Here is a 24,692-nt window from a genome sequence, read left to right as displayed (position 1 = left end):
TATAATTCTAAACAATTAGAAAAATGATATCCCATTAAAGCTATTGCTATTCAGGGCATACTATAATAGATATTTCTTACATTTAAAAAGCATTTTTTTAAAATAACAAACTAAGGCCCTAATACTGCAATGTGATCCCTGTGTGTGTACCCTGACACCTACCTGGATTGGATTGCTGGATGGGTGAGGCCTGGGGGAGAATGATCAACCACAGACAATCAGAATCTGTTTTATAGAGCACATGGCCACTACATAGCTTTTTTAGGCCAGTGAGTGCTGAAGAATATAGTAAAGCCAATAGAAACTACAGCAGGAGTTTTAGGAGGGCAGAATATAATTATCTTAATTGAAATCTGTCCAGTGCAATGGAGATAAACACCCCTCTGAAGTCTAATTAATGGGGATTCTAGTCCATAAAAGGCATTTATTATTTTCTATCCTCTTCCTGTCATCCAGAAAAATGAGAAGAAACCTATCTTTGTTTCCACTGAACCTGGAAAAAGGCAGAATAAAAGACAAAAGAAACAGATTCTTAAAACCCTTAAATCAACAGAATTTTGCATTTATTGAAGACTGACATTTATATAGTCACGGTAACCAAACTGAATTATAGTACTAGGAGCGTATGAGGAGCCAGAAATTTAGATTTTAAGTGAGGAAATCCTCAGTGGAAAAAAGGTGAAAAGGTCCTCTAGCTTGATAACAAGATGTTGATGGAAAAACTAATTACAGTTGTACTTTTGTGCTTAACAAAAGCAAACAAAGCCAAGAAAGCATAATCTGAACATCTGATTTCTTCATACTTAGGAATATGCTGGCTTTCTGACAGTAAAAGATTAAAAAACATCGTGTTTGACATTCAACCTTATTATTACATCTGTCAGAAAACGAAAGAGTAAAAATATTCTATTTTAAAATACCAGATTGAGGGTTGTTATTATTTGGTTGCGGTTTTTTTCCTTTAATTTTTTTATTTTATTTTGTGATTGCTGTGGCAGTCTTTTGCAATCTTATCTTTGGCAGAGACTTACCTGGATGTTCTAGCCAAACTCCTTTGCTGGTCTTGCTCCATGAAAAAGACTAAAAATAAGCACCCACTGAACGCCATAGAAAGAGAGGTGGTTTTAGTCAGCTTAGTGTAGGATAGGGAGGCAGGAATTTGAATTTAATCCTGGCTTTGACACAGATTCCCTCTGTCCTTTGGAAAAGTAATTAACTCAGATTTTAAAAGTATGTGCAAAAGCATGCAAGTGCTCGTGCATGTGAACAAAATGCAGATGTAAAATGCCTGCCACGTGAGCCAGGCTTGCAAACACGTGCATATCCTTGACTTTCACTAGTGCAACAGGTGTTTTGCTGCACAATTTGGGCATGAGCTTTTAAAAATTTCAAACATAACCTCTCTGAGGTTATGTCTACACTACGAAATTAGGTCGAATTTATAGATTTTTTTAGAAATCAATTTTATACAATCGCTTGCGTGTCCCCACTTAAGACCATTAACTCGGCAGAGTGCGTCCACAGTACCGAGGCTAGCGTCGACTTCTGGAGTGTTGCACTGTGGGTAGCTATCCCACCGTTCCTGCAGTCTCCGCCGACCAGTGGAATTCTGGGTTGAGATCCCAATGCCTGATGGGTCAAAAATATTGTCACGGGTGGTTCTGGGTATATGTTGTCAGCCCCCCCCGTGAAAACAATGGCAAACAATCATTTCTCGCCTTTTTTTCCTGGATTACCTGTGCAGATGCCATATCACAGCAAGCATGGAACCTGCTCAGCTCACCGTCACCGTACGTCTCCTGGGTGCTGGTAGACATGGTACTGCATTGCTACATAGCAGCAGCTCATTGCCTTTTGGCAGCAGATGGTGCATTATGATTGGTAGCTATCATCGTCGTCTCCTGCGTGCTCTTTTAGCCAATCTTGGTGAGGTCGGTCATGGGCGCCTAGGCAGACATGGCTGCTCCTGGCAGACCTCAGTGAGGTCTGTCAGGGGCATGTGGACATAAATGGGAATGATTCCAGGTCATTCTCTTTTTAAGTTTCGTCTCCTGGAGATTCAGTCCTGCCTGCAGTCGTACTGCACCGTCTTCTGGCGAGCAGCCAGGAGACAACGATGGCTAGCAGTCGTACTGCACCGTCTTCTGGCGAGCAGCCAGGAGACAACGATGGCTAGCAGTCGTACTGCACAGTCTTCTGGCGAGCAGCCAGGAGACAACAATGGCTAGCAGTCATACTGCACCGTCTGCTGCCAGCCTAAGATGTATAAGAGAGATGGAGTGGATCAAAACAAGAAAGAGACCAGATTTGTTTTGTATTCATTTGCTCCCCCCTCCTTCCCTCCCTCCATGAAATCAACGGCTGACAATCATTTCGGTGAGGTCTGTCAGGGGCACCTTGAAAAGTTTAATGGAGATTCAGTCCTGTCTGGCATAACGGGGGAGGGATAGCTCAGTGGTTTGAGCATTGGCCCGCTAAACCCAGGGTTTTGAGTTCAATCCTTGAGGGGGCCATTCTGTGTGACAGTTGTGTGTTTCTCCTTAATGCAAACCCACCCCCTTTTGTTGATTTTTAATTCCCTGTAAGCCATGTCGTCAGTCGACCCTTCCACTGCTGCAGGTCCCTTTTTTAGCCTCTGTTCTTCATGCCCTTAGAAATTTTTTTCAAATGTTTGGGCATTTTATCTTTTGGAATGGAGTTCTGATGGCACGGATTTTTCTCCCCATACAGCAATCAGATCCTGTACCTCCCCTTCGGTCCATGCTGGAGCTCTTTTGCGATTCTGGGACTCCATCATGGTCACCTCTGCTGATGAGATCTGCACTCACCTGCAGATTGCCACGCTGGCCAAACAGGAAATGAGATTCAAAAGTTCGTGGGCCTTTTCCTGTCTACCTGGCCAGTGCATCTGAGTTGAGAGCGCTGTCCAGAGCAGTCACAATGGAGCACTCTGGGATAGCTCCTGGAAGCCAATACCGTTGAATTGCGACCACACTACCCCAAATTCAACCCAGCAAGGTCGATTTCAGCACTAATCCCCTCGTTGGGGGAGGAGTACAGAAATCCATTTGAAGAGCCCTTTAGGTCAAAAAAACCAGCTTCATCGTGTGGATAAGTGCAGGGTTAAATCAATGCAACGCTGCTAAATTCGACCTAAACTTGTAGTGTAGACCAGGGCTGAATCTCAATTTCACCACCTGAAAGACTGGGATATTACTACTTACCTACCTCACAGGGGTGAGAGGAGGGTTAATCAGTTAATGTGCAAGGCCTTTCGAAGAAAAACACTCTGTAATTGCTTAGCATTATTACATTCTCCTCTGATGGATGCTGGCTATTAGCAGCAGTCTTTCTGCAATGAGTTCAGGCTCCATTGTCCCTGGGCACTCTTCTATTGTAGTCTGTTCATCAATACCATCAGGCCAGTGGACAGATTCTTTTATGAACAAAGGTTGAATGGTATAAATTTACCAAGCATTCTCCATTCACACCAGGTTATGTGAGCTAATAAAATCTAGATTGGATTATAAACCCCCCTGTATTGTAACACCACAGTACCAACTAGCTACTCAGAGACTCATAATAAACTCAGAACAACCAACCAAGCAACTGGCAGTTAGATTAAATGTATGAAAGATGATAGCAAAATTGGAGGTAATATCATCATCTTCCCACAAAGGGATGATTTATCAGTGGGACAAAATCGATTAAGGGAAGCATTTGAAGCACTGTTTGCATCCACATTTTCACCAGTTATTCATAACATCGAGAATATTAATGTGTCACCTTGGTGTTTGCTATCAAGGTGTCCCAAAATGGATCGCTTTAGTAAATATAGATAAAAACACTGTCTTTCTCGGGTGCCATCTGTCCAAAACATATTAGTGTACCTTCCAGACCTGGATTAATTTAGCTTCACAATACCCTTTTCTGTGAATTAAAAAAGTAGCATTTTACTCATGCGTAATGGAGGCCCCCAACGGTTAAGTGACTTGCCCAAGGTCACACAGGTAATCTGCTGCTAAAATGAGAATAAAGCCTAGGTCCTCCTGAAGGACCACGAGGTCATCTCTCATGGAGAACAGCAGCCTAAGGACACATGATGCCTTTGCAGCATAGGCAGTTTTGTGAGTATTTCCAGACAGGACTACAGCAAAGCTGTGTAGTTTTATCTTGGCTAAACTGATGATAAACTAGAATTCAGTTTGTATTTTGTTTTTAAATAAATATTAACAGAGACCCGACATTTATTTCCAAGTATTTTTTCATTATCAACTCATTTCTGCAGCAGCAGGAGATGAGGACATAATTATTCAAAATGTTATCACTACAGAACTCAACCTTCCTAAAATTTAAATAATCCTATTTTAATCTCATTTAATCATTACATTTTTAATGTTTCATTATTAAGCATAATTAAATCCTGAGTGTCTTGTGCCAAAGCCACTAAGGCACACACTTGTATGAACAATATTTGTAAAACAAGTTGTTTATTTTTCTTCTTAGCAAATTTCAGTTTGCAGCAAATGGAGATCCTTTTTGGGGGCTGAAACGGGAAATAGATGATTACCACTGTTCACCACTTTACATCAAATCCCCCCACATCTTTCCATGATACATTTATTATGAAGCATAGAAATTTGACAACTTTAAAAACTAATCTAATCATTTCTAGTTACTAGTCAGTTTTGTATCTCAAAGAACTCTAGGTGCACAACATATGTTAACTGATGCAATCTGATTGGAGAAACACCCCTAGAAAACTGGTAAATAATATTAATAAAAGGCACCTTGATTAAGGTAGTAAGAGTCACCTGTACTTGAGTAAAATCACAGGTTAGGATGAATTTTTTGACTGCACCTTATACATGCAGCTATTTCTGTGTTAAAATGTATGCAATCCCAGAGGCCTTTTTGCTTTGTTTTTATGAAAACAGTTGATCATATGGTTTATTCAGTTAATCCCAAACACAACATTTACTCTTCTTTATAATTGTGTTACTGGAGTTTGCATTGTAAAAGAGCACAATAAAGGTCTAGATGAAAAGTTGAGTTGCATTACCAAATCAGGGTGTGATCTCATGAGATCTTTCAAACTGAGCAGGGTCAGGTGCTTAAGGAAAACCCAGATACTGCAGAAAGTATATTAAATGATTTAGTACCTAAGCCAGCACTGACTCAGTCACAGTGTGGTTGAAGGGTGCACTGTATGTGTGGAGGTGCCATTTTTAGGATGAGAGAAATTGATGACATTGTCATTAAATGTTCCATGATACTTTGCATACAAGCATGTTACCCTGATGTCCTTGCCCAATATGAAACTGAACAATAAATTGCCTCTAGTCTACATCCCATCATTCTCAAATCAGGGAAGGTGTTCGCTGCCTGTCCTAAACTAGTGTGGAGTGCGAATGGGTACTTCTATTCAATTTCCACCTTTCACCCTAGAAATGGCTGCACTTCAGTGTTTGGTGAAGTATTCTTTATACTGCGTAAATCCATTGGCAGGATTTGGGAAGTGCTAAAGAATGCTTCTGTACAAGATCATTATAAAGCCAAACGGTGTCAGATCTTCACTATTACTTCTTTTGTTTTAATACTTCATATTGTCTCAACACCTTCATTATTTATTGTGGCGTTTCCGAATTTCATAACTGAATAGGCTGGAAGCATTTACCTGTGCATTTAACTGTAAATTTACCCTACCTGGCTAGCAGATGCTGCTGATCCTCTGTAACAAGGATAAGTGAGTGTGGACTGAGCAATCATGAGGGAGGAACTCTAGGAGTAGCTACGCCTGGGGAGAAAGGTTAATCTGATCTTTGGCTTTTCAAACTACAATAGGATAAACTCAAAAAGAAAGGGCCACATTTGCACTTTATATACTCCCTGAGCTGTGTTTGTCGAGCAGATTGGGGAAAAGCATCTGCTCTCGCACACCAAAACTGTAAACGTTACCCAGTAGGGCCAAACCTTTGCTTTATGAAGGTTTGGGCACAAAAATGAAATGAAACCTATGTGGTAAAATCTGATGAGAAACTAAAGTCATTTATGTATACTCTCAGATTACATGCAGAAGAGACAGCCAATATATTGTAAATTTGGGGATTCACAAGACAAGTCATATGAATGAAAAGATATAATATACTCCATGTAAAAGGATGAGTTATTTATACAGTATAATCTAAACAGACAAGATTCTGCATCTATACCATAACATATGAAGAAAGATTATTAGAGCTCTGACATGCTGGGACATTTAATATCTGGTATCCTTGAATAATCTGCTTTCCTGAATGTGGATTTGGTGACAAAACTGGTTCATCATTTTACTATGATATCCCTCCAGTGTTGTGGGGTTTGCTTGTTTGTTTAATCCCCTTGCTAACATTTTATATGTTGTCTGTTATTGTTTGTCTTCTCTATTTAGATTTTAAGTTCTTTAGGCAGGGACCATATCTTCCAAATATGTTTCTAACTCAGAGGCTCTAATGCAGGGATCTCAAACTGAAATCACGAGGGTCATATGAAGACTAGTACATTGGCCTGAGGGCTGCATCACTGAAACCTTTTCATATGATGATACAAAAGTATAGTCAACAATGGAAAAAACCGAAGAGTAATATAGTATGCTATTAAAAGTCAATGTATTAACTTTTTTAAAACTGTAATGCGAAAAGTCAGTGCTAATTTTGACATCATTTCATTTTTGGCCACTTAGCTGGCAGTGTTTTGCATCAACCAGAGCATCAATATTAGATCTGATATCCTGAGACTAAACCAATCTCAGTGTTGCTTGCAAATTGTACCACATTCCATACAAAAAACTACCCTAAGAGAATGTTAAGACTGCACAGTTAAGCACACGTGCCAAAATTAGGGTTGCGCACACAACTTTTTCCCTGCCCCTTTGAGACTATGTGTTATCATGTGATCTTTTAATTACAGGGTCATGTACTGTTTCTCATATAATATATACCTTTTTTTCCTACACCCTTAAATTGTATAGCATCTTAATAAAGGTCACAGTGATTTTTCTACTGTGTTGTCACAGTAGCCTAATATATGCTTACTAGCAAAGGATTTGCCACTTAGCCATGGTAAGCATGAGTGAGGGTGGTGATGAATGTGTGTTGTGATGGGAAGCTGTATTGATTTGTGCCTGGGTTGTGCTGTACTGGGAGATTGATTTGTGTTGATGGCAAATAAGGGGTGAGTGCTGGGGTGAGGGGCTATCTGCATTTGGACTTGCTGGTTGTGTTATTGTGTAGGTGGTTGTGAGGTGGCAGCTAGGCGCAAGGGTGTGGCAGTCAGGCCAAGTAATCCACCTTCAAAATTGGTTGGTAACAGACTGCAAAACCCCCACTCCACCCCTTCCATGAGGCCCTGCTCCTGCCCTGCCTTTCCCACCCCTTCCTCAAATCCCCACCCCAGTCCTGCCTCTTCTCTGCCTCCTCCCCTGAGTGCTCTGCATCTCCGCTCCTCCCCCCTCCGTCCTGGAAAGTCCTAAGCACGGCCAAACAGCTGTTTGGCGGCGGGAAGCACTGGGAGGTAAGCGGAAGAGCAGGGATGCAGCACGCTTGGGCGGGGGGTGAAGGGCAGAGGGGGAGAGTCGGCACCTATGGCGGGCTGCAGGAAATAGCTCCGTGGCCATGTGTTTGTCAACTGGGGCCACTGGGCCCTACTGTAATACAAGTATTTAATAATAACAGTAGCTATCTTCTAATTCTATTGTTATGTGAGATGCACATCAGTGATTTATTTCAGTTTCTCTATAAATTTTGTGTGTTCTATGAATCCATATTAAAGCTGCAATTATAGCTGCATTTTCTAATCATGTCATAATGAACTCAGGAATAAATCTGCCCTCTTGTGCAGCGCTGGTTTTAAATTGGTTGAATTACATTTTTAAGCTTGCACATCATATATTTGTTAGCTAATGAAAAAAACAAGCTGCCTATTATTTTGGTATGGGACTGTACCATTTCAGTTTGGGGGCACAGTCAACATTTATGCACCTGACTCTTGAAAATAAGTTGCTTTTAGTGCTGAATTGATATTACAAAAGATTTTTCTTTCACACATCCCAGCAAAATGGAGTGGGTGTTTTGAGATTTCCCAAAGGAGAAAAAGAAATTAAGGTTTTTACAGAAAGCTGGTTTGCTTCTTTTAAAACCCACTTGCTCTGGAATGCAGATTTCAGGATAATGTCTTGCAAGGGAACTCAGTTAATAACTTTATATTGCCAGCTTGCCAAGGTCCCTTGGGTGGTGGACAACAATAAAAATACCCAAATTGAAATTTAGAAATGCTCCAAAACAAATAAATCCCAAAGCAAACAGCAAGTGTGCTAGATGGGCTAAGACTAAGAGGTTTATATTCTATATAAGCTCTGGCCAGCAATCCCCCACATTTTAACTCTAGGGATCTAGAGGAAAGGAGTTCTAGTCTTTAACCACTTGTAACCCTCAGGTAAGGCATTTACGTGTGTAGGCATCAAACTAAAATACTATAAGAGACAAATTCTTCAAAACCCTTAATGATGTGAAGCAACTAAAGAGGAATAGTTACTCAGCAGATTGAGGTTGAGGGGTCAGGCTTTTAACACCATCCCAAAATAATAGGCCCTTTGCATTACATTAGATTTTCCTGCCAAAGCTAAAACATAAAAAGAAACCATTGTTAAAAGCAGAGAACAGTTTCCTACTCTAGATTCATTATGGCAATGAGAGACAATAGAGTTATAATTTAGCTTCAAATCCAGAGTCGTGGGTGAAATCTGCAGTGAAATAAGTTATTACCCTAGCCGTGACTCAGGAATTTGCTTCCCAACTTCAGGGCAATCCTTCAGGGCAAATGGAAAGGCCTGTCTGTTCATTCAACCTTCTGCTTAAGGGGTGGCTGGTGAGGATTTGAGGTTGGGTTATTTGTCGTTCAGAGAGTTTTCCTTAGCCTGACAAAAAGTCAGAACTACATATGTTTTAACATACGAGGTTTAAAATCGATGTTAGGCACCACGTGTGGCAATAATGGGGCCAACAGGGATCAAAACAAAACACCTGCCTTTGGAAAAGAAAAGTTCTCAGTGTCTCTTAGATAGTTTCGCATCACAGGGCCCACCAGGTATAAAGCTATGATCACCTGCCAAGCTGAGCCACAACAGCAGAATGCCTAAATAGAAGCTGATGTCAGAATGCAAATATCCATTGCAGGGGGCCCAAGGAGGAGGTGTTTCCATACACAGAGACTAAGTCTATATAATTAGATATATAAAAACCAGCAGAGATACTGTAAAATGAATTCACCACTTTCTAGGCAGTGAGTGTAATATGATTTCACCCATTGATTGATTGTGCTTCCCCCAGCTTCAGGCAATGAAGAAGCACTGTTGGAAGACCTCCTTGAAGGGACAGCACATAATAATTTCATGACAACCTTGCCAATAAACAAAGATAACGGCATAAGAAAAGTGCACCACTGAAAACCACTTACCACCATGACCTTTCCCACTGAAAGCCTGTGTTGAATGTGGTATGAAAGGGATGCGAAGGTTCTTACCTTGGCTCGTTACCTCCAAATAGTGCTTTGTGAAGGCAGAAGAGAGGAAAAAAGCAGCCTCCTCTCCTTTTTACTTAATATGTAAATGATATAAATCAGATGAATCCAGCTGGCGATACTGTGCAAGCATTCCTCCAGGGCAGAGATTCAAAGACTGAGTTAACAGGGTGCATGAGGCAATAGGTGTACAGCAGCTGTGTCTCATCAGCATACAGATGCTGTTTCAGCCTGTGTTTAGAAATGATCTCACCAAGAGGTCTCACACATATGGTGAGCACCCCAGGAGAACGCTTGCATTTCTGAAAGATGCAACCTCATACTCTTCAGTTACTATCCATCCTGATTAAGTTCCAGGTGTGACTGGATCCTTCCAAGGACAGTCCTAACCATACTGGCAAAATCCATTTGTTGCGAAATCAACAGCCAATGGTTAATCTTATTGGAAGGTCCAGTGTAAACAAAATGACCATCTCTGGCAGTGATCGTGATAGTGACAAATGCATTCTCTGATCCAAAAGAGGCCTCAATGCAGACTGGATGCTACCCAGAATGTCACTGGTATCCAGATGCACCTAGACCACCTTCTCCAGTAAAAGAGAAGGTTAGGCATTCAGTGGTAATTAGTGAGCAGTCTGGCATCAATAAATAGTTTCTTGAGGAGGGGCCATATGCCCACACCCATTTAAGAATGTTTAGTGCCTCTACAACCACTTGATAATACTAGTCCACCAATGACAGCCACACCACTCACATTAAGCCACTAGAATAAGTAAGGTGGTCAAATCAAAAGGGGTCTTTGTAAACCAGTGACATCCTCAAAGGCCAAACGAAGCTCCAATAGTGGACAACACGCGGCTTCTTCATTCAGGTTTGGAAAGACCGGCCCAAAAGCACGCATTCTTTTCTATGAAGAATGTAGGACACTGGCCAGAATGATCAACAGAATTACTTGTGCGTGGGGGAGCTTGGGTCAGATTGGTATGCATGCCTCTGGAAAACGTGAGAGAAGCTTCTTGCTATCTGGGTTAAATGGCTAAGAAACATGATTTTTCTCCTGCCAAATGATGCCCTCAGGCCTTCAAAAGCAGCAACTCGGGTCAGTTCTTTGCAATGGGCACATTAGAATGTTACAAACATGAGCGCTAACGTTGCTAACTACTGGAAGCCAAAGGAAACAGACGGTAAGTGTTCCAAACAAATTATGTGTGCTGTGCAACTGAGATAAGTGGATGAGTGAACAAACATCAACTGTACCATGAGTTGAGCACATCTCCATGGCAACCCAGTCGTCTTCTGAACTCAAAATATGTCTGCATGGTAATTTAAAGTTTTGAAGGTGGATTTTTCCACGTGAACCATACTTATGAAGAGCAGGCTAAAGAAAGGAAAGGAAATGTAGGAGTAATCTCAAAAGGTTCATTTTGGGAAAATGACCAAAAGTGGGACTGTGTGTGGGACAGAGGGTTGTCAGGCTAACCCCACTCCCTCACATCTGTGAATTTAGACCAAGCCTTGGAGGATTCGCTTGTAGTGTCGAGTAGGTGCACCAGCTGCTCTGCTGGGCCCCTGGCAGTGGCTGCCCTATTTAAAAGGCACATCAGAGCATGTAGGACTTTAATACAGCGGCAGCCAGAGCTGTTTGGCCTGGCTGGGAAGATTGGACATGAAGGGGTCTGATGGAAGGAATCAGCACCCTCTCAGGTTGTAGCCATTTCTCTTCTTCCCAACTTCCCCCTGGGGTTCTAGTCTGTGAGGTGCACTAGAGTTCAGTGGGACCTGAGGAAATTCAGCACTTTGCAGGATAGAGCCCTCTCAAGGGGTTGCTGGCTCCTTTTAGACCACCCAGGGTGAGCTAATTTAAGGAGAGGAAGCCTGTCCAGGCAGCTAATTGAATAATGAACAGCAGAGCCCGACAAAAGGCCAGCAAGGCTCAGTTGCAGGAGGGTGGTCACAGAGAGAGAAGAGGTCCCAGAGACCACAGGCCCCAAGGAGGAGGGTTGTGTTATCCCTGAGCCAAGGGGAGACGCTATTTCAAGTTTATTTTGGGATTTAATGAGGTAGAACCTCTGCAGGGGAATTTTGTCTGACACCCCTTTAGACTGGGTGGAGCTCTTAAAGGGCCCTGAGGGAAGGGTGACTGAGGCAGGGTGACCTGCAGCACCAGAGTTGGTCAGGAGCGGGGGCAGGTAGCTCTGCAACAGGCCCTTTGAATGGAGTTTATTGGATTGAGGGGAGGGAATAGAAAGGGTTAAACCACAGAGGCTGGTAAACCGTTCGTATTAAAAATGGCTTAGAGAACATTGTACTTTCCTGTGCAGAACTGGGGGAGGGGGTGGGCAGGGGAAAGAACCTCTGAATTCCATGGACCTGTGTGCAAATCCCCAATAAAATTGCAAGGGAAAACGATTCCGGCATTCACTCAGCCTTGTCCTGACTTGTGCACATTCCAACTCCCCCATGCAATTGTCAGCCCCAGCTCAAGCGGAGGCGCAGGAGTAGAGCAACAGAGGTGTTACAGGCTGCATCAACAGGTGCCCTGGCAGTGTTGCATGGGAGAAGCTTATACAGAGCCTTGTGCAGTCAGTGTTCTTAGCTCTGCACTTCCATAAAAACTAAATTAATTCTTCATTTAAAGAAACAGTCAATAGCAGCTCTTTGGGGCTATGGTCGATTCAAAATCAAGGAGTCATTCCCTACCATAATAAATACACTTTTCGGCAGAGAGTTGTCTGTGCAGGTAAATGGCTTTGAAGGGATTTATCGCTTGAGCTGTACAGGGTGACATGCATCCCATCTGGTGAGTTTCAAGTCCTAATGCCCTACACTTGGAGAGATGCATGTCTAGATAACGTACACAGAGGCACCTTCAGCAAAGAAACCAAGTTTCTTGGAAACAATAGGCACAGCATCATGAGGTGATTGCAGCTGGCTGCAAAACCCAGCCGGTCGGTGAAATACAATGCACCCTTTTGTTACATCCCCTGAATTTCACGGGCCTGGATTCCTCTGCACTGGCACAGGGATTCAACTTTGTATTTTGTAACTGGAGAGGGGAAAAAAGAATCCATGCTTTCAAATCCAAAGTGAAGTGAATTTTGTGTTTGCAAAAGGTGCCAGATTGATGGCTCAGATATCCAAGGCTTTGTCAGCACAGGCAGAGATTGTGCTGCCAGTTTCCTTGGACCACTCCAGGCAAGTGCCTCAATTGTGACCTTGAAGTGGGAGGGGGCAGGTCAGTCTCTGTGACACGTTCAGTCCTTCACTTCTCTGCAGAGCGGACCAGCAAGGCAGGGGCTAGCCGTGCTGGTTTTTGTGGTGTGTTTCCTGGAGACCAGTACTCCTTCATTAATGTTCATTTCACATAGGACTCTGCATAACAACCTCTGATCTCTACAGATCACAGTGCTCTGAACTAAAGGTGAAAAGCTCCATATTTCTTCACCAATTTCAACTCAACCATACTCCCACCTAACCCAAACAGGAGAGGATGAAAATCACACCTAGTACAATTATTTAGGATTTTAAAGATCACAGCCAGTCTGTGCAATGGTGTTTTGGGATGGAGTGAGAACTGAGTGGCTACGTGGGGGAGGGGAGTAGGGAATTAATAAAGCCACTTGTTGACTGCCTATGAAATTTGCCTCTAAAGGGAACTCACAGACCCGTAGAATTATAGTAAGTTCTATATATTCCTATGCTGGGTGTTGCTTATGGGTTATTCTGTCATAACAGTTATGCGAAAGATGGTTCTCTCCTGTGCCACCTTAACTAAAAACCTGTTTTGTCTCTTTTATTCCAGATGCTGGAGAGCTATCCGATCCCTTTGTCCATAGTTACCAGCCTGCTCTTCATTGTGCTGCTGCTTGCAGTGCTCATCAGAAACAACGGCCAGGCAGCCATTCTGTGGAATGAAATTGTCCTGCAGAAAATAACCAATTTCATCATGGCTCAGAGCAAAGAAGAGAGGATTTTAAACTTCGTGCTGCAGAATGCAGTCAGAGGAGACCCCCAGAGTGTAGTGGACACCATAGATAAGTACTGCTCCCAGAAGGAGTGGGCCATGAATGTGGGGGCTGAAAAAGGTAATCACATCAGAGATAAGCTCCTCAAGGCTACTTTTGAGTTTGAGACTGGCATGATACAGGATACGTTATTCTGTTTGTCACTGAAAAAACACAGCAATCTTGCACGCTGCAACAGCGGTTATGCAAACAATCATGCAAGATGGTGTAAATCTCTTTGGAAGAATCCAGCAGGTGCACTGTAGGGTCATGGGGCCACATGTGATTTTTGATGTGCTGTGCACATTGCTTCATAAGGGAGGGAGGGCGGGCAGGCATCTGGGGAGTTGAGAAACAAAAACCCCTGACTTGGATTCCTGCCAGTTTCTTGCTTCGTAGCCTTGGAAAAGTCACAGCCTTGCTTTCTGTACCTCCGTTACAAAGGATCTTATCCTATTTCTAGCACAAAGTGTCCATGAATCTTAATTCACTGGTGTTTATGAAGCATTTTGAGGTCCTCGATTGAAATGTGCGAACCATGAGTATTAAAAATAAGAGGAATTTTGCACATATAAACAATAGTTATAGGCAATGTATTTTTGAGGGAAGGGAGCTCATACAGCTGTAATATACACAAGAAGCTGTCCTATATACTACTAGGAGAATCTGACATTACTATCACCTGGCACGTCTTAGTTTCTCTTAAAGGCCAAATCAGCTAAGTGGATAAAATTTGGCCCTTTTTTAGTTTTTGGAGGCAGTGCAGGGAATTTGGAGGTTAAACATAGTAACCTAGGGTTAACCCTAGTAAACTTGTACTTTTACACAGTCGTCAGAGACCCCGATGCTTTAGGCCTAGTTTATGAAAACCGTTCCTGTGATTCCATGAATAGTATGTTTAGGGTGAAAGCCGTAGCGTCTAGTATCTTTGCACACATTACTAAAGCTCTAGCCCTGGTAATATCTGATCATGTTCTGAGGTTTTTGGCTTGGACAAAATGCCCTTGGCTTTCAGTAGAAATTTGCTTGAGTGAAAACCGAATGTGGATCTTAAGATTTAGCCCATGATGCATCGAATTATATAATGACACTATCTTGGATTTATTTAGCACCTCTCCTCTTAAAGGTGCCAAAGCACCTGACAGGAGTGGCTTCAACGCTCAGTAAAGTGCAGTCTCCTCTGTGGTTTTGAATAGCACACAGATACACCACAGTTACCAACTCCCTAAACTAGGGGATTTTGCTAGGGCATCTGGTGGGATAACGCCTTGGGATCTTTTAGTGACCCCAAATGGTCTAGACTTTGCCTTACAGCTCATTTGAAACAACAGTTTCAACAGTACACTGCTAGGACATTGATTCAGTACTTGCTGAGAAGGACCAGTGCCACCCACTGAATCAAGAGCCCTGATCCCTGAAATGCCTTGGGTTTCTTTGGAAGCCTTCTATCCAAGTATTGACCAGAAATGACCATGCTGAGGTCATATCCCAAGAAGGTACATAGCACTACACCAATTTATAACAACAAGCCATCCCTAGTTTACAATAAATTGGAACAATATGGCGTGTTACATGTGGCTGATTGCATTTATTAAAACAAATAATCCTATAAATAAGCACTGAAGACAAACTTGCTTTAAGATAATATACAGAGTGTCACACAAATAATATGGGGTCAAGAGTTTCACCATTGGGGCAACCGTAAGTGCAAAAGCAGGGGGTTTAGACAATACGGACAGAAAGGAGAGCACCAGTCACTGAAGTCCCTGAATGAATACAAAAAATGTACAGTTGCAGCACTATACACTTACCCTGCAGAAATGGGCCAATAAAAGCTGGGTGGCAGGAGAAGGCTGAGCTATACTGTTAATTAGGAGCCCTGGGCTAGATCAATGAGAGCAGAGCCATACCAAGAGACCTTCCAGCAACATCAGTGACAGTTTTGCACGAGAGCTGAGGGTAGAGTATAGCATTTCGTTACGTCAGTCAGTTAGTTTAATATTTGCATTATTTTGCAGTCGAATGCATTTTTCACCAGTATGAACCCCTTTTTCCTTTCTCCCCAGTTCTCTCCCTCCCTTTTTCGTTTTTGTGCATCTCCTCCTGTGTTCTCTGTATTTCTTTTTTCCCTCCCTCCTTTTAATCTATATACACTTTCCTGTTTTCTGTCCTAGTATGGCTCCCCATTTTCTCATTTCTGTCGGCTCTGTCATCCTTTCCTTTTTCTTTGGCACTTTTCAACCCACCTTTCTATTTTCAGTCTCTGCAAAGCTGCTAAAGTCCTTTCCCTGTGGAAAAGCTGCAGAGGGAAACTGATTAGCTTTCTACTATGTTTTCCTCTGCAGGCTTGCCATATGTAAAGCAGCACTTCATGAAAATAGAGAGAAACGGTCTGAAAGTTTCTTGAATTGGGAGCTGACTGCACAGTGAGCCTGAGTGGATTCTGCAGACCTAGCTGATTTCTCTTACATCAGCAAGGGACTTAGTGCAGAAGCAAACTGACCATTCCTAGTCAGTTTACACATACAGTAATCTGAAATGAGAAACTCACTAGGATCAGACAGTTCTAAACAGTTTGTCTTTGCAGTCAGCTCTGACCAGTGCCTATAAGGGTGGTTCTACTCACTGCAATTGGCAGTGGACTTAAACTGCAGTATGATTTTTAAATTGAGGTGCACATGGCCCACGGCTGGGAGTTTGAAACCCACACAGAAAATAATTCTCACTTTAGCGGTTAGGTGGGTTTTAAGAACTGCAGGGGGTATTACTTCATAGTGCTTGCGGTGAGCCCTCCAGCCCTGTCCCTTCCTTGGCTGCAAAGATGGTGGTCATATTACAGGGCCTTGGATGAGGCAAGTGTAAAGAATGGGAATCAGCGGGGCAGTTCTCATAACTAGGGCCCTACCAAATTCATGGTCCATTTTGGTCAATTTCACGGTCATAGAATTTTAAAAATTGTAAATTTCATGATTTCAGCTATTTAAATCTGAAATTTCACAGTGTTGTAAGTGTAGGGTTCTAACACAAAAAGGAGTTGTGTGGGGGGTGGGTCGCAAAGGTTACTGTAGGGTGGTTATTGCGGTACTGCTACCCTTTCTGCACTGCTGCTGGCGGCGGTGCTGCCTTCAGAGTGGGGCAACTGGAGAGCGGCAGCTGCTGGCTGGGAGCCCAGCTCTGAAGGCAGAACTGCCTCCAGCAGCAGCGCAGAAGTCAGGATGGCATGGTATGGTATTGCCACCCTGACTTCTGCGCTGCTGCCTACAGAGCTGGGCCCTCAGTCAGCAACCGCCAATCTCCAGCCACCCAGCTCTGCAGGCAGCAGTGCAGAAGTAAGAGTAGCAATACTGCTACCCCCTAAAATAACCTTGCAACTCCCCTGCAACTCCCTTTTGGGTCAGGACCCCTATTTGAGAGACACTGTTCTCCCCCTGTGAAATCTATATAGTATCGGGTAAAAGGACACAATAGACCAGATTTCACAGTTCGTGATGCGTTTTTCATGGCCATGAATTTGGTAGGGCCCTACTCATAATAAAAGGGCAGATTTCCCCCCTGCCCCCCCCCCCCCCAATAAAATAAGGGAAGATAAAAGCTTTCTGAGAACAGGGACTCCTACGAGAAATGATGACAAACCTGGCAATACAGTGGGCACCAAGGGGCACTGCTCCAGTAAGATAAGTAATGTTGGGATTTTGCCTGTTTTTAATTCCTAAGATTTGAAGCCTAAACAAGAGTGCTCAATTACAAATTGCAGCATCACACCAGTATAGTGCATGCACAAATGATGCATAAATAAATAGCACAGGACAAGGTGAATGCCAATAGTGGGTAACTAAGTAGCTCATGTGGCTCATGCAGCATGATGCCAATGGCTAAATACCTTCAAATATTCATTCAGATTCAGGTATCTAATGTATTGGCACTACTTAGGACCACAGAAGATAGAAGATGGAAGAGACTTCTGTCACTGAGTCCATTTCTTTGCAAGGACTGGATATAGTTTCCAATTTTATTTATTTATTGTAACAATTGGCTAATGGTTTCTGGCCTTTATAATACAAATAGATAGAGCCTTTGTCAGCTGGTTAGACTGTTCCTTTTGTAATGAGTATTTCTTAACTTAAAAGTCTTACCTTAAGGCGACTGCGTGTAATATTATTTACAAAATGTGAACTCTCTCAAAGTTTAAGAGCTCTACATTTCATGAATGGGGACAGATTTTGCAACAACTATTTTTTTTTTTTGCAAAGTTTTGCATTTTTCACTCAAAGTTGTGCTAAATTTTATTTAATACAGGCCCATCTTCACTCAAAAATGTGTTTTTTTATTAATTTATTTTAAACACCTCAATGTACTTTTTTTTGGAAAATTTACAATTTGAAGCCTAGGTCAGATGATCAATTTTCACAGTATGATACAAAACAACCTATTTCCTGAACTCACCCTAGTGCAAAAAAAATTATGAAAACATTCACAAGACTGTTTTAAGCTTCACAGGGCCCCATTGATACAATAAGCAGCAGTTTCATTTGAGGTATTTGTAAGTGGTTTCTTTCCAAGATTCCAGACATTTCAAAATGAATCTTGTATTAAGTAAGAGACAGTCTGCAAAAGAAGTCCTGTATAATTTATCATAAACCATCACATTTTGAATCTCTTTATAGCAGCTTAGTAAATGAACTTGTAAGATTCCATCCATTAACTTTATTATTTGATGCAGTTTGGTTTAGTCCACAGTTAACTCATTTCTCTCCCATTCAGGTTTGATTCTAGATAAGATACTGGAGGAGACAAAGCCATCAGTCTTGCTGGAGCTGGGAACGTACTGTGGCTATTCAGCTGTGAGGATTGCTCGGCTGTTAAAGCCCAGCGCTCGCTTACTGACCATTGAGTTCAACCCTGACTTTGCTGCTATTGCCAGACAGATGATTGAGTTTGCTGGAGTGCAAGATAAGGTACATCTTGATCTTCTGTGGCTGGTAAATGAAGGGACTAAGCAGATGTTAGGTCAGAAGAAATACTGGTATTTCGCCGTCTTATACTTAGGCTAACATAGCAATTGCAATATCCCAGGCTATTTGAGCAGTGAACTGAGCATGGCAATTGAGTTCATCTGTGTGAAGTTGGGAAATGCCCATTAGGGACTGGGGCAGGGTCGTGAACGAACACACACACACACCTTACTTTAAGATACCCGAGTAGTTAGTAAAGATGGGGCAAAGCTAACAATGTTGGGAATCATTAGAAAGAAGACAAAGATAGATAAGACGACAATTTATCATGTTGCCTCTATATAAATCGATGGGACACCCACATCTTCAATACTGCGTGCAGATCTGATCGCCCCATCTTAAAAAAGATCTGGAATTGGAAAAGGTTCAGAAAAGGGCAACAAAAATGATTAGGGGTATGGAACAGCTGCCATATGAGGAGAGATTAATAAGACTGGGACTTTTCAGCATGGAAAAGAGACAACTAAGGGGGGATATGATAGAGATCTATAAAATCATAACTCGTGTGGAAAAAGTGAATAAGCAAGTGTTATTTACTCCTTCTCATAACACAAGAACTAGGGGTCACCAAATGAAATTAATAGGCAGCAGGTGTAAAACAAACAAAAGGAAGTATTTCTTCACAGAACACAGTCCACCTGTGGAACTCTTTGCCAGAAGATGTTGTGAAGGCCAAGACTATAGCAGGGTTCAAAAAAGAACTAGTAAGTTTATGGAGGATAGGACCATCAGTGGCTATTAGCCAACATGGGCATAGATGGTGTCCCTAGCCTCTGTTTGCCAGAAGCTGGGAATGGGTAACAGGGGATGGATCACTTCATGATTACCACTTCTGTTCATTTCCTCTGAAGCACCTGGCATTGCCCACTGCTGTAAGACAGGACACTGGGCTAGATGGACCATTGGTCTGATCCAGTATGGCTGTTCTTATGTTCTTAGAATAGTGTGATTCAGATCCAGATTGGGGTTTGGAAAGAGATTGGGGCTCAAGTGAGAGCAGGGATTGCAGTTTGAATTTCCCCAAGCTGCATGAGCTATTCTCACAAGTTTCCAGCTATCTGAGCCAGAAGAAGAATACACAGTGGCAGGCTCTGTTCCAAACTAAATAACCCATCTTCTTAACCTCTCTTCTGTATGTTCTATTTGCTTTGGACAAGAAGGTTTGATTGAGACATGACTGCAATTCGAAGCCAAGCCACACACTGTTTTCAGCAGGGAATTCCCTCGTCACTAGCAGAGAGTCACTCTTCCCAGCAGAGCCAAGGTCACAGACTTCTTATAATTGCACAGAGAAAAAATAATTGAGTCAATTTATCAAAAAAGCCCATGTGATCCAAAGCCAGCCAGCAGCTGAAGTTATCCACCAACGCTATTAACATGGTCACGGAAGTCTGACTTCAACTTAAAGGGTGAGGGGCATTGTGCTTAAAACAATGTGCACAGATCAACATGAGATGAATTTGCTTTTCAGGTGCACATTCTAGAAGGCCCTTCGCAGACAATTATCCCACAGCTGAAGAAAAAGCATGAAGTGGACACACTGGATTTCGTCTTTCTTGACCATTGGAAAGATAGATACCTGCCAGACACCATCCTGCTGCTTGTGAGTTGGAATGATTTCAGCCCTAAACCCCCATAGTGAATCTCCCGAGTCTGTAAGATCTTCCCAGAACAGTTGGGAAGTGCGTGTTTTCTATAGCTATAGCGGGGCACTCACCAGAGATACGTTTAACAACCAGCCATGTGGTGAAAAGGGATGGAGCTTTGGGGCTGGATTCATAACGTGCTAAGTGCCCTTGCCTCCCCTATTATTGTCAATGAGAACTGAGGCTGCTCAGCACTTCCCAGGGATTGTTCAGCCACTTGCAGGATCTTCCTCTCTGGAAAGGCCTGAAGCTGAATACCCAATGAGAACCACCCACAGACACTGGGGAAGTACAGGTTTGGGTCTGAAGGTCATGATTTAAGTCTTTCCCTATCAGATTAAGCCAGGACACCTGATCCAAATGCCCTGGATTTTGGAGAAATTCAGACTCCAGTCCCAGCCTTCACAACACTAATTTCCTGATGGCAAACTCTGGTGTCAGGGTTTGTGTTCCTGGATGAAATTCAATCTTGATAGCACATTTGTACCTTCTTTCTGTGAACATCTGGGGCATCCTTACCATCTGATTGGCTATAAAGCAGCCCTTAGCAGAGGGAAGACTACTCCTAGGACCATGCTAGACTCTCATTCCAGGAAATGCCATTCAGCCTCTTTCCACCCGCAGCTAGACGTGGGGACAGATTCTGTCAGCAACAAAAGTAACAGTTAATGACACTTCATTACAAAATTAGGAGGCTATAATAGCATTAGCAAATTATGGGTTGGCTTTAAACAGCCAGGTAATGACAAACGAGAGCAGTTAAGGACCCCAGGGTATTTCCAAACGTCAGCAAATAACCCAGTGATAATCACAGTCTCTGTTTATAAAAACAGCACAAATGCACATAATATCACAGCTCAATAGCACCATTAGACCTGTGATTATTTCTAGAACTAAATGACTAATTGGATAGAAATGCCATTTTTCAGTTACATTCTCCACAAATATCTACCCACTCGGTCTTGTGAGAGCCTCTCTTGCATTAAGACCATGGGAGCCTCTCTGCTGACTGCTTCGCACTAGCCCCATTCTCCCTCTCTTGCATAGCACCAGTCCACCACCCCCGTTTGGAGAATACAAGCACTCTGTCTTAGGCTCCCACTCTCTCCTCCCTACAAGCAGCTTTTTAAAAAGTAGGGGGTTTCTTTGGGACTTTTTAAAACCCACCATTGAATTTACACATCAGTAGCTGGGAGACAGTACATTTTCGTTCTGAAATTCCTTTGCCTCCCGAGAATGTTCATTTTAAAACGTGCTCTGTAACAGTTACCGAGCTCCCAGCTCTTTGGAGGGCTGGAGCACCAGTTCCAGCTCTAAATAAATAATAATATAATAATAATAATTGGAGATATGCCAATCTCCTAGAACTGGAAGGGACCTTGAAAGGTCATTGAGTCCAGCCCCCTGCCTTCACTAGCAGGACCAATTTTTGCCCCAGATCCTTAAGTGGCCCCCTCAAGGATTGAACTCACAACCCTGGGTTTAGCAGGCCAATGCTCAAACCACTGAGCTATCTCTCCTCCGTTAAAACAACAAAGCAAAAAACCAGCTAAAGCAAAGGATTGAGAATCATTTGGCTCCAGCTTCTTAGTCAACAGTCTGATGCGATTCCAAACCAGAGTGTTTTGCTTATTCTCATGAACCCTTGCAGTGTAACGTCCACGGGACTTTAGATGGACTGGCTGAAGGAAACACTTTGAACGTTTCTCCAACCGGGCATTTTGAATATAGTTTTTGACAAGCATTTCAGATGACCCAGGTTGTGGTTTGAGTCCCAGGCAGTTTCCCTTTCACCCAGTTCTAGAAAAGGTCCTTGATACAAAGAGCAGCTGGCAAACATCAGCGGAGTCACAATGACACAGCAGCTAGTGCTGGAAATTACAGCTGGAGAAATGCCCTTTCACTCGAGTTTCTGATCTGATTATTAGAAAGTACAGGCCAGAGGATATCGACATACCTCCCAAACTGCCTCTTCTCTTCAGATCGGTGAGCTAACCGCTAGTGGCCTCTACAATACTGATGTGCGGGGCAAAAGCCATTCATGGAGCCTTAAAGATGCAACCCTCCCCATAACTGCAGGGTGGGAACAAAGCTGATAAGCTGCTGGCTTTTATTTTGAAAATTGCTGGTGTATTCAGATAAGCAACGTCTCTTTGTCAAGGAAGATACAAGGAAGCAAAATGATGTGGTTGCAGTTTTACTTTTGTTAAATGTTGGATGCCCGGGTATATGGCAAGTTAGTTATGCCCCTTGAATTCTTGGTACCTTGCCAGCCTGGCCCTCTTTGGGCACTAACCGTGCTCCACGCCCTGTCGCCAAATAAAGCAGCCGAAGGTTGGATGGGATTGAGGAAGACTGAGCACAGGAAATCTCAGTCCTAAATGCTGAGTTTTTCTAGTAGTGGGCCAGGGCCCCGTTGAGACTTTGCTGCCCAGAATGCCATGCAGCCCCCGCTCTGGTGGCTTCACCAGCTTCTGCAAAATTTCAATATTGACCATTTCTTTTGATTTCAGATTAAGTCTCTCCATGTGTGAAGAAATCCTTCCAAATGTGAATTACAGAGTTGTCTTCTTAACCCTTCAGAGACCGCCAGAAACAGTAACTTAGTCATGACCTGTCCCCATTCATTTGAATCTGAATCCTAATACCATCACTTTCCTGTCAGCATTATTAATTCTTTTACTGCTGCTGACGTTAGCAGAAAGATCCAGCTTTTCAGCGGTTGCTTGCAGAACCTGTAGAGAGTGTCATGGCTATTTTTTCCTGATCAAACCCATGTTAGTACAGGAATTCACATTAGCATGAAGCGTCACTAATATGAAAATGCATTGCACTAGCACTTAGCAGTTGTTAGCTCCTTCTAAAATGAACAGATTCACCAAGCACAAGTCTCTCTTCTTTCTAGGAGCATGACTTGCTGAGGAAGGGCTCTGTTATCCTGGCTGACAACGTCATTGTCCCTGGGGCTCCAGAGTTCATTAAGTACATCCGCAATAACAGCAGGTTTGAATGTACCAACTATCCCTCGCACGTGGAATACATGAAAGTGAAGGATGCCATGGAAAAGGCCGTGTTTGTGGGATAAAGGGCGTCACTGGTATCCAGCTGTTGTTTCAAGTGTTGTAAATGCAACTGCACAGGTTAACTGTCTGTGCTTTATGTTTAGCTTTCTGTACTTTTGGGGCTGTAATTAAAGCAAGCTATAATGAAGAAGATGGGTTTAGAGAAGAGGGAAACCAAGGACTAGCGAACATGTGCATAAGTAGGATAGCCAGCCAAAGATTAGATGGAGAGGCCTGTTTTTTTTCCCTCTTTTCAGATGGCTATCTGCATCCAAGAGGATATCCATTCCCTTAAGGTGATCTGCTTCTTGCCAAACAGCAAAACCAATCTGTTTACTTTGAGTTCAAACCCTACTAGCCAAGAGTGAAACAGCCTCTCAGCAGTCGCTGTGATTTTCTGTGTCCTTAAGCCAAAATAGACTAATCGCTTCTAAGAGAGAGAGAGAGAGAGTTTGCAGGGAAGGAATATTTCAGCAGCTCTGATTTGGCTAAATAACTGGCAATGCACTGCAGTGAAGAATCCGTCAGTTACGTCATATACATTCCTCGCTAGCTACCAGTAAAAATTCCTTGTGTTCTGTGCTGGAGAAACAAACCAAAACACAGTTTGACAGTAGGAGAGGCAGACAAGATAATTAATGTGATTGTGGGGGAGGGACCAGGAAGGCTACATGAAATAAATGGATAAAAATATACATTTGCGGGGTCCTTTAAACAGACAAGTAGCATTAAGGGAGCAGCTTCTTTATAGTGAACTACCAAACGCACATAAACCACCAAGACCTTGATTAAAATGCTGTTTTCCAACCCTTTGCATTGTACATAACCAGTGTAAGCTCTTTGGGGACGGGATATGCTTCTTACTGTAGACCAAGAGCTGCATAAATGTAAGGCTGATGATTTATAATAGGACACAACAGGCTGTGCTTTTCTGGGTGATTATTGTACGCCCTGGGTTGTGTTCACATTACAGTAAATATTAAGGATTATTATTAAGGTACAAGGCCAAACCCAAAGTGACTTCAGTCACCCAAATGGTGCAACAGGCCACTGGCAGGGCACTTCTCAGCATGTCCCATTGCTGTTGCACAACTGGGTGAAATTCAAAATTTAGAAATAAAAATGAAGGGGGAAAATGACTTGTGCAGTTCCTGAGTGTGTGACTCCATTTTATTCCACATGGACTCTGCCCAGCACTTCCGCTGTAGGTTTCAGCCAGGGAGCAGCTCCAGAAATAGACCCTGTATTCTAAAACCAGTAGATACGTACTCCCTCTCTCCTTCCACTTTGGATTCTCACAGGCATGTTATTTAGCCAGCTACTTTTGCAGTTCGCCTCCCTGAAGTGTTATTTATTCTGGCTCAGGAGAGAATCACATCCCTAAGTCAGTGAAAATGAGCTTGGCAAAGACTT

At 42.7% G+C, this 24,692-nt stretch overlaps 1 protein-coding gene across 6 annotated transcripts in view; it reads left to right on the top strand.

Annotated features, from left to right (window-relative positions):
- COMT (catechol-O-methyltransferase) overlaps positions 1-24,418 on the top strand; it is a 33,662-nt gene extending 9,244 nt beyond the window's left edge. For all 6 annotated transcript variants that reach the window (XM_039505920.1, XM_039505919.1, XM_039505918.1 and 3 more), the window contains exons 2-5: positions 13,358-13,640; positions 18,321-18,514; positions 20,043-20,174; positions 23,123-24,418. In XM_039505920.1, coding sequence (XP_039361854.1) covers positions 13,358-13,640; positions 18,321-18,514; positions 20,043-20,174; positions 23,123-23,302 — 789 coding nt within the window. In that variant the 3' untranslated portion in view covers positions 23,303-24,418. The remainder of the gene's footprint in view (positions 1-13,357; positions 13,641-18,320; positions 18,515-20,042; positions 20,175-23,122) is intronic.
- Positions 24,419-24,692: the final 274 nt, after the last annotated feature.

This window comes from Mauremys reevesii, linkage group 18 (assembly GCF_016161935.1).
Source record: "Mauremys reevesii isolate NIE-2019 linkage group 18, ASM1616193v1, whole genome shotgun sequence".
NCBI lineage: Eukaryota > Metazoa > Chordata > Testudines > Geoemydidae > Mauremys > Mauremys reevesii.
Note: the sequence above shows the minus strand (reverse complement) of the source record. Positions and strands in the feature narration are given on the sequence as shown.